Raw genomic sequence first — 12487 nt, forward strand, 5'->3', positions numbered from 1 at the left:
CTGACCTTGTGGGTGCTAGCGCCATGTCTACCAGCTGAGAGGTAGGAACAAAGAGAATCTGCTGTTCCTGACTAGAGCAGGAGAGAGGAAAGGCAAAAACGGCAAGTACATACCTCAGAGTTTGCGCTGTGAAGAAGGGGTTAGTCTTGTTGCCCTTTACTGTCTACAATGTTCCTATTTACATGCACAACTGGGCCAGTCTCTCAAACTGAATTGCTAAGAGCGCAAGTGTACCATCCAAAGTTTTCACCTCAGTATCTACCTGCCCAAAGCATCTCTCTCTCTGGTGCCAAGTGGGATCACACTGACTACCCTGAGCTCAGTCGGTCCAGATGGGCTATTGCCTCTGTGGAGAATAGGTGGTGCCCAGTCTACTACATCTGATGTCATTAGGGCTTTCACAGAAAAACACGGCTCCTCCCTTACATTTCTCTCCGAGCAGGATCCCACCTCTTTCAGTCATGAGATGGGGGGAATGTGCTTACTGGCATCCCTGAGCCCGAGGAGACGGAGACTGATGAGACCAGAGGAACCCACAACGCTTCTTCACTCCTGTGATAACAGTCCTCTTGAACCTTTGAAGTACACTTTTCAACACATGCATATTTTGCCTGTCTGCCTTTTCTTTGTTTCGTTTTTTTTGTTTTGTTAGTTTTTCAATAAAATGCAAGTTTCTCACGCACGCTGCTTTGTCTTAAAAACCACACCTTTGTCTCTCCTTAAGACCTTTAAGTTAATGCTTCTGAGATTTTTCTCTCATTCATTAACATCACAGTATGTGTTTCAAACTCAAATCGTTTGGTTCACTGAATTAATCATGTACACGTCAAGCATATGTTCATGTGGTTAAGCTACCCCTCTGCACTCTCAGCTCAACTCAGGATGTTGGGCAGAGCAGAACAGAGCAGAGCCTTTTCCTCAGACAGAGTTGCTGTTAAACTCAACTCTCTGAGCTCTGCTGAGATGCCGTGTGCCATTGTTCTGCAGCGTCAGTGGTTGTGGCTTGTGTTGTGAACCTGTTTAATGTGCATCTTTGAAGTGTGCCTTTCCCAGGGCACCATTATTTTGTTGTTACCATTATTGTCTACAGTAACAGCACAACAGAAGATTGGAGGCAGTCAAGGGATTTCAAAAAGACCCATTTTATAGACCCACTGGTGAAGTTTTAAATGCTGTGAGTGAAAACAGATCTCTAAAACATGCCAGTGACCTCAGTAAGTTTTAATAGAACAAATATGCCGGTAATATTCTTAAGATGTGATTTGTATGCTTCTATTCATGATGTTTTAAAAAATATATTGTTTTTGCGGTAGGCTATTTTTGAGAGCAAAACTATACGCTACTATTTGAGCCTATTTCTAATAGGAATTGAGTGGAACTTTATTTGCATAACTGGACACACATGTGTTACTCTGCGGTGTGTGAAAGACTACCTCCTCTTGACTTAAAATGTGCACCCTTTTGCTGAAAAATAAACACTGAAAGGAAACTGCCAAGTTCTACTGAGGGGTTCATCCATTTGAATCCCACATGGCATGTGACAAACCATGTTGTCACACAGTCAAGCAGGACTTTTATATGGTGCTTTAATCGACTATGCAGGTGTGAATGTGTCAAGGCTCATAAAACACTAGATTCTGATCAAAATCCCATGTTGCAGTTATATTGAACGGTTTAAGCAAGCTTCAGAGTATGGAAAGGGCAGTGAAAAATCAGCTATTAGGCTACTTAGGGAGGGAGGTAGCCTACCAATGTGACGCCCCACATAATCCCTCTGTGTCTGCCCCTTATTCGACTGCCGTGGAGATTGTAAGCCTTCTCTGTTGGTTGTGTTGTTCTTGTGTTAAATGCATGTCGTGTTTCACAAGCATACTGTTAACCCTAATTTAGATTGACAACTATCGCCTAATATTGTTGATCCGCAACATTCAGTTTCAATAAACTTAATAACTTAATAAACCAAATAACTAAATACACTTTACACGATCACTTCTCCCTCACACACACACAGACAATACTAATAACATATAGAATAGGCTTTATAAAAAATATGTTGTTCAACTGTATGACGTTGGGGTGTAATAATTTTTATTCCGCAAACATCCGTATAGCAAATGTGCCCTCTTCTGGGGAAAAGCATTACATTCAGGGGCCATACCCAAGGTGAACGCCCGGCCAATAGATGGCAGCAGTAGTAAAATGTTTTGTATAGACATAAGTAATCTGGTAGCGAAAAAATATTGTTTTCTGATGTTGCTGCTGCGGGACTGTGTGTCGCAATGGCAGCTCATCCTAGCGAGCTGGAAATAGCAAAGAAAAACCTAACTGATGCCATTGGGGATAATATCAAACAGTGAGTGCATTTGAAGATTCACTATGATAGCCAAAACGTTCAGAACGTCCTCTTGTTTTGTATGTAACTGTAGCGGGAAGTCTGGCTAGCTAACTAGCCAAGTGAGCTGGCAACACTAATGTCAGTTAACGTTAGTTTGGCTGTGTAAACTTACTTTATACCTTGACTATCACAAGTCCTATAAGTTAGTTACATGATGCCAGTTTCCCTTTTCCTCTGTTCGTTGCAAGTCGAAAACCAGTGACTCTGTTTGCAACACAGCATCGGTGCAATGCAAAGGGAGTGTAGAGCATGCCACTCATACACAAGGCTTTTACTGAGCTATCTGCCTGGTGTTGGCTGATAGTAAGTATTTGTAGTGAGCCAACACAAATATGTATTAACGCTGTATTTTATTTCATGTTTTAGTTATTGGGCAAATCTGAAACTTTGGTTCAAGCAGAAAATCAGCAAAGAAGAATTTGACATCGAGGCACGCCGTCTTCTCGCTCAGGACAACGGTAAAAACATATTTCATATCAGCATTCTTTACGCACAAATAGGTAAGGTTATACATGCGCTGAACTCTTCGTGTAAATATGTGTCAATATGAACTCATGAATATGAACGAGTTCATACAAAGTGGCACAGGCACCCTGAGGGTTTCTACCTTTACCCTTTATAATTTGATCAGTTAAATCGAGGAGACTTTAACATCAGCTAAACTAGCTATCATTTTATGTAAATGGAACTCTTCCATTTAAATCGTTTAATGGTAGATCCTTAGTTATCCTTAATAACTTAACTAGTTAGTTAGCATAACTAGGTGACCATAGCAACTAGCTCAAAGTGGCTACGTTTGTCTTCACCGCCTTCTTTACCATGCATTACGGTAAAAACAAACGTTGTGGTCTGCTCTAACTCTGACCATACTGCACTGGTTTGCTGTCTTTACCCCTCACGTGTTTCCACTTGAAATATATATTCTCACTTAATTTCTATGTGAGTATTTATTTGATGTGTTCTTCACTGAAATCGTGTTTTTGTGGTCCTCTTTCAGTTCATGTCCACAACGACTTCTTGCTGGCAATTTTGACACGATGTCAGATTATTGTGTCAACACCAGGTACGGTTTTGCGACACCATGAAAAGTGTTTTATTGTTATTCTGGACTCACAAAGAGAGAATGTGAGGTATGAGTCATTTGCATCCAGCTCAGTGCATACTGGTGCTTTTCTTATGCTGTTCTCATCCCCTGTTATGTTCTTTAGAGGGAGTCTCAGTGCAGTGGTCAGGCGGGTCTGCCTCCAAGCCTGGGAAGCCAAAAGGAAAGAAGAAGTTTTCCTCTGTTCGTCAGAAATTTGATGTAAGTTGTTTAAATATAAAGCCCACGAAATTTGTATGTTCTAGCTTTTTCATTTTCTTAAGATGACTACACAGACTTTGACTCTGCTGGTGGCAAAGTCATGACACAAAGTCACTACAATTCAAGAGCTCTTTCCCATTCTGAAAAACCTACAACTAAAAAGGACATGCGATATTGGCCTCATGTTTCTTTAGTCCACCCTCAATCCCTTCCTGCCATAATGTAATGTTTATGTTTTATGGATAGATACAGAAGCTTGATAGGTTACTACAAGCATACTGTTTTGAAATTTTAGTTTAGTTCTACTTAACTACTTTAGTTTAGTGTCTTCATTAAATCAGCTGAAGTAGATCAAAAGCTTTTGCTCAGTGCAGCATCTGGAAATGGACAAACCTAGACATATTTCCACAGTGCATGAGTTCCTCCTCTGATGACCGCACTGTCTTTGACTCTCTTGTTTGTATTCCAATGAACCCCTCAGCATCGCTTCCAGCCACACAACCCCCTGAGCTCAGTGCAGCCGTATTGCGTGCGGGAGCCGGGGCCCGGGGTTGCGCCGGCGGAGGAGGAGGACCTGCGTCTGAGCGCCCACACGCTGCTGCTCCCCACACGGGGTCAGCTGGAGGCCCGCATGATGGTCACGGCCTTCGAGATGGGCTTGGACAACCTGACGGAGGACTCCGTCAGCTCCATGGTGTGCGCACTGGAGGTACGCATGTTAATAAGCCGCTGAGACACTTCTGGGGAGGTTGGTGTGTGTGCAATGATGGCAGGAATGAGGGGGGCCTGTATTATGAAGCAAATTCAGTGTATTTCACGTTCTTTGTTTTTTTTATATATTTTTGGGGGGGCTTTTTCTCCTTTAATCAGATAGGATAGTAAAGGGTTTTGGCAGGAAATGAGCTGGAGAGAAGAGGTAGGACGTGGGATCTCGGAAATGATCGGAGGTTGGATTTCAAATCCATGTCCCCGTAGGCGTTCAAGCTTTTGCTGCTTGTGCCACAGGGCCCCCGTAATTTACATTCTTGAGGTGCAGGTGTGCAGGCTATGATTAATGGTGTGTTCTGGTTGTACTCTGAAGCCGGTAATTGTCTAGTTCCAATTTGGACGATTGGTAAACTCCCTCCTTTGTACCACAGTGTAGCTAATATTACATATATCCCTTGTACGTCGCTTTGGACAAAAGCGTCTGCTAAATGACTAAATGTAAATGTAATCAAGGCTTTTCTGTCACACGGCCCCTGCCCTTATGTTCCTCCAGGTCCATCTCAAAGATGTCCTCACCGCTGTGGTCTCCAGGAGGAAAGCCTATCGTCTCCGTGATGGTCACTTCCAGCATGCCTTCAGCAGTGACATCACACCTCAGCCGTACTTGAAAAACAGCTTGGCAGCTTACCAAAGTATCAAAGAGTGGTGAGTGAATGAGCAATATCCTGTTGATAAACGCTGTAACTTTTAGACAAAGTTGTACTCATTCTTCATGTTACTACAATTTGTCCAGAGCAAGTTAATTTCCACTGAGTGGAAAGCCTTCCCAAGCGATTGTGCTCTAAGCAGTGGCGTAGCGTGGGGTGTGCGGGGTGTGCGGACCGCACAGGGCGGCCAATTGAAAGGGGGCGGCCAATACTATAATTTGATTACTTTCTTTTGATTTTTTAGTTTTGTAATTTTTTGATAATTGTCGTTTCCCAAATGGCCGAATTTAGAATATAGTGTTGTTTTGAAGTGGCGCGGTCTCCCTAGCGTCCACTTTGCAATGTATTAGTTCGACTGTTTAAAAAAAAAAATCTCCCGCGACCTGCGCGTGTGGTGGAATGTCTTTGTGTTCAATTTTACTCCAGGAATGCATGCAACATTGTCAAGCAGGGTATCTTACGTTTATGAAGAACATTATATACATAGATGTTTCTTATGGTTGTTTTCATATTTCATATCAGCATTCTTTATGCACAAATAGGTAAGGTTATACATGCGCTGAACTTTTCGTGTAAATATGTGTCAATATGAACTCATGAATATGAACGAGTTCATACAAAGTGGCACAGGCACCCTGAGGGTTTCTACCTTTACCCTTTATAATTTGATCAGTTAAATCGAGGAGACTTTAACATCAGCTAAACTAGCTTTCATTTTATGTAAATGGAACTCTTCCATTTAAATCGTTTAATGTTAGATCCTTAGTTATCCTTAATAACTTAACTAGTTAGTTAGCATAACTAGGTGACCATAGCAACTAGCTCAAAGTGGCTACGTTTGTCCTCACCGCCTTCTTTACCATGCATTTAACATATGAATTGCCAAAAGTGCTAATTTTTATAATTTTTCAAACTGTATATATCTGTAAAGAAGATTTGAGGTTTATGGGGATGTAGCTTTTATGACGCTAGGACAAAAAAATTGCGGAGCTTCAAAGGCATATTGACAACAATAACAAAACTTCGCACCAGTAGGAAATCCTCCTTGACGGGGGGGGGCGGCGAATTTGGCTAGCGCACAGGGCGGCCAAAACCGCCGCTACGCCACTGGCTCTAAGTGAACTTACCTTGATCTTGCTATCAGTTTCAGTTATCAGTCCCTGTTCTGAAGATTAAAAGTTCTCAAATGATCATATTATATTATTATACATATTTTTTTTATTGCGTTCTTTTTCCTTTTGAACTGTCTTCAATTTATTATGATTTGTGACACTGATTGATTGTTTTGTAAAGCACCTTGGGACTTATTTGGTTGTTAAAGTGTGCTAAATAAATAAAATTCATTAAATTGACCATCTGCCAGGCAGACTGGCAGCCCTTCTGATAACTGTGCTTGTTGTTCTCCATCTCTTATAGCCCGCCTCCCAGTGCCTCACTTCCAGTAGGCCCGCCCCCTCAGGTGTCACCGGACGACGCAGAACAGCAGGCAGCGCTCCTATTGGCCTGCTCTGGTCACAGTCTCCCCGCCCCTCTACCACCTATTAACATGTATGACCTATTGGAAGCATTGCAGGTACGGTAAAAACTTAATAAGATGAGGCTTGTGTTATGCCACAAGGATGGCAAACATTGTAGCACTTTAAATGTTCAAGTAACGTGACCTTTAATACACATAAAAGGAAAGGACACGATTAAATATTTCAACCATTTTCTTCAGGCAAACAATATGACATGGGTTTTCATTGTCAACCCCACCAGTATAGTTAACAAAAAAAATCCTTAAGCACTCAATTGGGAACTTACAAGTTAAAAAAAAAAAAAATTAGATTCATCAGTCACGCTCTCTCTCGTGACAGCCTATCCCATGGATAATGGGTATTCCTGTCAATGGTAACTTCGAAAGTGAAGATTTGGGGGATTTTCCTTTTCCTTTGATTTCTATGGCAAAGATGCTGTTGCCTAGCCTGGATACCAGCCTGAAGCTGGTAGCAGCTAGCCTTGCTGCTAATACGTACGTGAGCAGGCATATCTCACAGATATTGACAGCGCATTCATTTTGAAAGAGGAACAGAGAAACGCGATCGAGGCATTTGTCGATCGAAAATATGTTTTTGCCGTCCTTCTTACGGGATCCGGTAAAAGTTTTAATGTATCAGATGGTCATACTATGTTGCTCTGATTAGTTGTAGGTATCCAATTGAGCGAAGAGGCATTTTTTTTCCTGGTTCGTTGAAACACGCCCCATAATCACAGCCCAATGGCTCAGCATCAGACTCATATTCTGACTAGAATTATGAGTATGACATTGTCAGGCTAGCTGTTGCCTGATTTGACCCTAAATTCCCTGGTACTTTCACTATTAAATTAGAAATAGCCCCCACAGGACTTGCATGTTTCCTCCCTGACATATCTGACTTCTTCAATTGAAAATAACTACTTCTACTACTTCTATGAACTAGCGAGTGTAGGTCCTGACACACTATTTTGCCATCTTAAGGTTGCTTTAGCTACACATTACACAGAATTTTGGGAGAGTGCCACCCGTCACCTTGAATGGCAACATCCACCGTCTTCCAAAGATCAAATAAGTTTCATTTTATTCGTTTTTTAGCAATCATTATTGGTTTAGTTTGTTTTAGATTTTCATAGGATAAATTATTTTATTTCAGTTCACGAATGTCTCAAAACCATTACAACACGTTGGTCTTTGTTTTAGCTTCATTGATATATCTGACTTTGTTAATCTGTACGCCTACTTACATACTTTCCTCACTCTTGGAATGGCAGGTCCATCGCAGGGTCATGCCCTCCCACTCCATGTACGCCCTGAACATCGAGCGCATCCTGGCCAAGCTCTGGCATCCCAGCCATGAGGAGCTGGAGCAGGACCGTGTGCACCGTCAGCGGCTTGCTGCCAAGGAGGGCCTACTGGTCAGCTGAGACCACACTGGATAGCACTCTGGCCGCTGGCACAACACAGGCCTGGCAAGTTCACCAGGTGGTTGTTGGACTTTCGAGGAAGCCACATATTAAACACATGGCGCAAAGTCAGGCCCTGTGTCATTATCACAGACTAGTGGCCTGTGAGAGATGACCCCCCCACCCCCACTGTGTCAATGCTAATCTTTTGGATGCCCAACAGTTCTGTGTTTGAGGTGCCTGGATTCTCAGTAATGTTGTTTTCCAAACTAAATTCTTACCGGTTTTCTTTTGTAAATATCTTTGTTTTATAGCTATACAAAACGTCCAGGGGAAAATAAATTGCAGGAGCAAAAAACTGAGTAGCTGCTTGAATGAATACAATCTTTTGTATTATAATTGAATCAGGTCATCAATTGTACACACTTGTATCTAGTGATGGCCATTGTCCACAGTATTTCTTACTCAGAGGCGAAGTCCATATTCTGTCTTGTACTAAGTAAAATTGAATTCGTTTTGTATGGTATGTGAGAAAGTAAATAGTTAGGTTTGTTTTACAGTTTGTTGTAAATGGAACATCCAAGCAATTATGAAGTCTACTGAAGTGGATTTGCTGTAATGACCCAAATGATGTTCTTAAGTCATCATTCATAGTAATTTCTGTAACAGAAATCAGTTGTGTGTTTTAGTTTTTAATATGCAATACACAATCTAATATAGCTAGTATTGATTAACATTACAAAACCAGACAAATGATTTACAAATGAACAGTTAGCTAATAAGAAACTATTTGAAAATACAAAATGTATCAAATGCGTTAAATACCGAAAGAGTTCAGGGTCGGATTATTCTTTTATTAACAAAATTGTAAACAAAAGTTCAGCATTGTAAGATTATCAGTTTCAAACTCCCAACCCAACATGAAATTTCTACAATCAGAAACGAATCGGCTTCTCATGTGGTTAGTTCTTTTCCCCTCTAACCAGGAAAATCAGAATGCCTACTGCAGAAGTTTGCTGGTGACAAGGTCAAATGTTCAAGAGAATACACTTTCGAGATGTCATTGCAGTTTATGACTTGGCTATAAGGAAATGGAGGAAACCCAATCTATGTGCTGAAGATTTTAAGTGCTACGTTAAATACTTGGCTATCTCCAAAAACACATTGTCTATAAGTCCATGAAATGTTCACAGTCCCGCTCAGAAAGCTTTTATCCGCTGCGTCAACATGAGATGGCAGCCGCTGTTTACATGATCCATGACCCGTAGTTTGAGCTGCGCAACCTCGTCTCGCAGTATGTTAGCTGTTGAGCACAACTCTGTGTTCTGAGTTTTTAGGAATTTCACTTTTTCTTCCAGTCTCGATAGTCGCTCGAGCTTTCTTTTCCGGCACTTTGACGCGGCCACCCGGTTTCTCAAGCGCTTTCTCTCCGCTTTGATCCTCTCTTGGTTCTCCATGTCAATTGGAGACATGGGAGGGGTCTCGCTGTTCATATCAGGAACTCTCTGTGGCTCGTCTTTGTACGCCTGCTGTAGCGGGTGTTGGCATGACACTCGAAGGCCTGGTGCGTGTCGCGGGGACATAGCTGCGTAACTCACAATGGAGTTGGAGTCGGCGTAGGCAGGTGCGCGGCCAAGTGAACCCAGGCTCGAGTATTCTGGTGGATCCACTCGCACATTATTGTTCAACGATACGTTTCCCTGATCTGAGGTCACAGGTGCCATGTCGGTGGATGTGGGCATCCCCTGACCCGAGGAATCCATAACGGGCATGTGTTGTTGATGATGTAGCTCCTCAAGTGCCTTGACAAAGCCTTCTGCAAAGCCCTCCTGCTCATCGGTGGCATTTTTGGAAGAGATGAACTGAGATGGAGTCGGCGTTGTCAAACTATTGCAAGACTGTACAATCAGACGCTCCAATTCCGGCGAAGTCAGTTTAAGCAACCCAACGTCGGGTGATGTCAGTAAGTCCACTGCCTTGGCGCGAAGGTGCGGCTTTAAGTGTTTCATAGGATCATTAAGATCTAGAGTCATGTTCAGCTTTAGCGCTTTAGCATTATATCCAAATCCAACATTTTTTTGTTGCGGAGGCACGGGTGCGTTCATAGACTCGTCATAGAATGTGGCTTCCATATTGACTCGCGTGAACTCAACGACAGCTTGAACGCGGATCACTCCTTTCCGACTGTTGGATTCTTCTAGTTTGGTAGTTATAGTTAAAAAAAGATAACAATCGTTGAGTCGTTTCTTCTTATATCAATTCTTCTCGTCCTTTATATCCAATGAAATTTCGATGATACATGTCTATCCGTAAGCTCTTGAAATCTGGGAGGAACGCATAGCCTAGATAGCTTATGTCAAAAGATGGTAGGCGGTACACAGACAATTCATAAGATCTCAATTCTTACTTGACAAGTAGGTTAAAAAAACTTCGTCGAAGGCCGTCCCGGCCCTGTTTTCGCTCTCTCACTCTACTTCCAACGTGGAGTCAAACTTTATAAGAAGCACTGCTGCTTTGACTCTGAAAATAACAATGATGTCATTTTTAAGACTTCTGATTGGTTTGACTCACTACTAAGGGCGTTACTTGTTGGTTCCTATGCTCTTACGATGGACCACCCTCCTTTAGCCCGGTGCTTCATGGGATTAGGTAATGCTCTACTCCTGATGCACCATGGGATTACGTCGTGTTTTCGCATAGTTAACACGGACTGAGGCGAAGTGTCCTATATTTCAGAGTAACGCGTAAATATTGCACAAATATTTGGAATGGTGTGTTTCAGGTAAACCGTATGGCACAAACGGCCACTTGTGACAAGTGTAACATTATTTTGCAGACAAACGCGCGGCTGTAACCCTACCCTTTAAATATATCTTGAAACAATGTAGGCTATCATCTTATCGTGCTGTATGGAAAATGTATGTTCGTCTGCTTTGCCACCTAAACAGTGCTTTTACCCCTAAAATAATGTCAAATTCCAATACCTGCTTTTCTAATCCAGGCGAGCCATAGCCTCTACAGTCAGCTACAGATATATAGCTTTGTTTTGGACCTTGTAAATGTTAACAAAATACACAATGAACAGCACGTAGCCCTATTCGCTTGAACTTCATGTTTGCTGTTTTAGGTGATTGTCGTTCTGGCATTTATTCTTCATTTCACCCTTCCCTCATGTTCTTTACAATACAGAGTATTGTCATCTTAGACTTGAAGAGGCCATTCTAGCCAAGAGATACCTTTTAATCTTCCATTTTGTTTGTCTCTCCCAAATGAATATCCTATCTGGTAGATTTGTCGTCCCTACTTTGCATCAGAGGAGCTATACAGCTAGAAATGTGTGAGGCATGTTTCTTTAGCTACTGCTTTTTTAGGGTTATGTAGTTTGCTATACGTTTATATATACATTGTGTATTTCTACAGGTTTTTGTATACATTACTAAACTGCATATATATTTGTGTGGGTTTTTTAATTCCTTAAGCTTTCCTTGACAATAAAGAGATAGTTTGATGCAATATCTATTCTGTTTATATCTGTTTGCATGTTTTCACTTAATGGAGTATAGATATTCACATGATAGCCTATGTATGTAGAGAAAGTATTCCACATTTTTAATTGTATGACAGTATTATGAAAGTTGCTAAGGTAGCAAGGTGGAACAATGATGAAATTAGTGCATGCATGTGAAATATGAATAAACTTCATAGACAGCTTGTCAGGACCAGGACGAATTTTTAGTCAAGATTTCAAGACGGCGCATGGGTCTGTTGGTTACCTTGGCTGCAGTGAAACAAACAAATGAAGGCATTTGACACGTTCAGTCTGAATTCAGAGTTGGAATGTTCCAGCAAGTCACTATGGTCTGTCTTGGGAAGACAGTCGACAACAACTCTGACCTCTTGCATTGATTCCTCTGATAGATGCGGTTTTCATTTACTTGTGAAGGAAGTTCAATCGTAGAGTGGCAAAAAAAAAAAAAAGAATTGGCTAGGTGGTTTCTTTTACTGCATGGCTGAAGTTTTCATACAGCACCTGTCTCTTGTCAGATGCTTGAGCTTTTTTGTCTAAGTGCAATCATAATTTTGTAGACACACTATTATACCATTGTGTCTACTTGATTTTGTGTGTTTGATGTCAACGGGCCGTACAACTCACACTGTCAAGGGTGTAATTCGTCATATGGTGATTTCACCAGGTTATGTTCACTGGTTGTCCTCCACCTGTCCACTAGCCAGTCATGTGACATTGGGCTTTTGTACGAAGATAATGTTAATAAAATGCTTTCTTGTTGTATTGCAACAAAGTAATTACATTTCCTCATGAAGTACAAAATTATTCATAATTAATGCAATTACTACTACCACTAAGAGGTCTAATATTTCAACTGCATTTACTTCTGGAATAAACTGCTGTGCTTCCCCTTAACAGATTGAGCTCTCCTCACTTTCACCTAATGA

At 41.5% G+C, this 12487-nt stretch overlaps 2 protein-coding genes across 2 annotated transcripts; one reads left to right on the plus strand and one right to left on the minus strand.

Moving 5' to 3' along the window:
- Nucleotides 1-2239: 2239 nt before the first annotated feature.
- On the plus strand, nt 2240-8245 carry tada1 (transcriptional adaptor 1). Its single transcript, XM_080837247.1, has 8 exons — nt 2240-2353; nt 2762-2853; nt 3393-3458; nt 3604-3698; nt 4180-4407; nt 4960-5111; nt 6530-6686; nt 7901-8245. The coding sequence occupies exons 1-8, from the start codon at nt 2280-2282 to the stop codon at nt 8051-8053; spliced, it is 1017 nt and encodes a 338-aa protein (XP_080693373.1). The 5' UTR covers nt 2240-2279; the 3' UTR covers nt 8054-8245.
- A 612-nt stretch (nt 8246-8857) lies between these two features.
- LOC308363713 (transcription factor Jun-like) lies at nt 8858-10499 on the minus strand. Its single transcript, XM_080836543.1, has one exon. The coding sequence runs from the start codon at nt 10162-10164 to the stop codon at nt 9232-9234; it is 933 nt and encodes a 310-aa protein (XP_080692669.1). The 5' UTR covers nt 10165-10499; the 3' UTR covers nt 8858-9231.
- Nucleotides 10500-12487: the final 1988 nt, after the last annotated feature.

The sequence above is a fragment of the Sprattus sprattus genome (assembly GCF_963457725.1).
Source record: "Sprattus sprattus genome assembly, chromosome: 4".
NCBI lineage: Eukaryota > Metazoa > Chordata > Actinopteri > Clupeiformes > Clupeidae > Sprattus > Sprattus sprattus.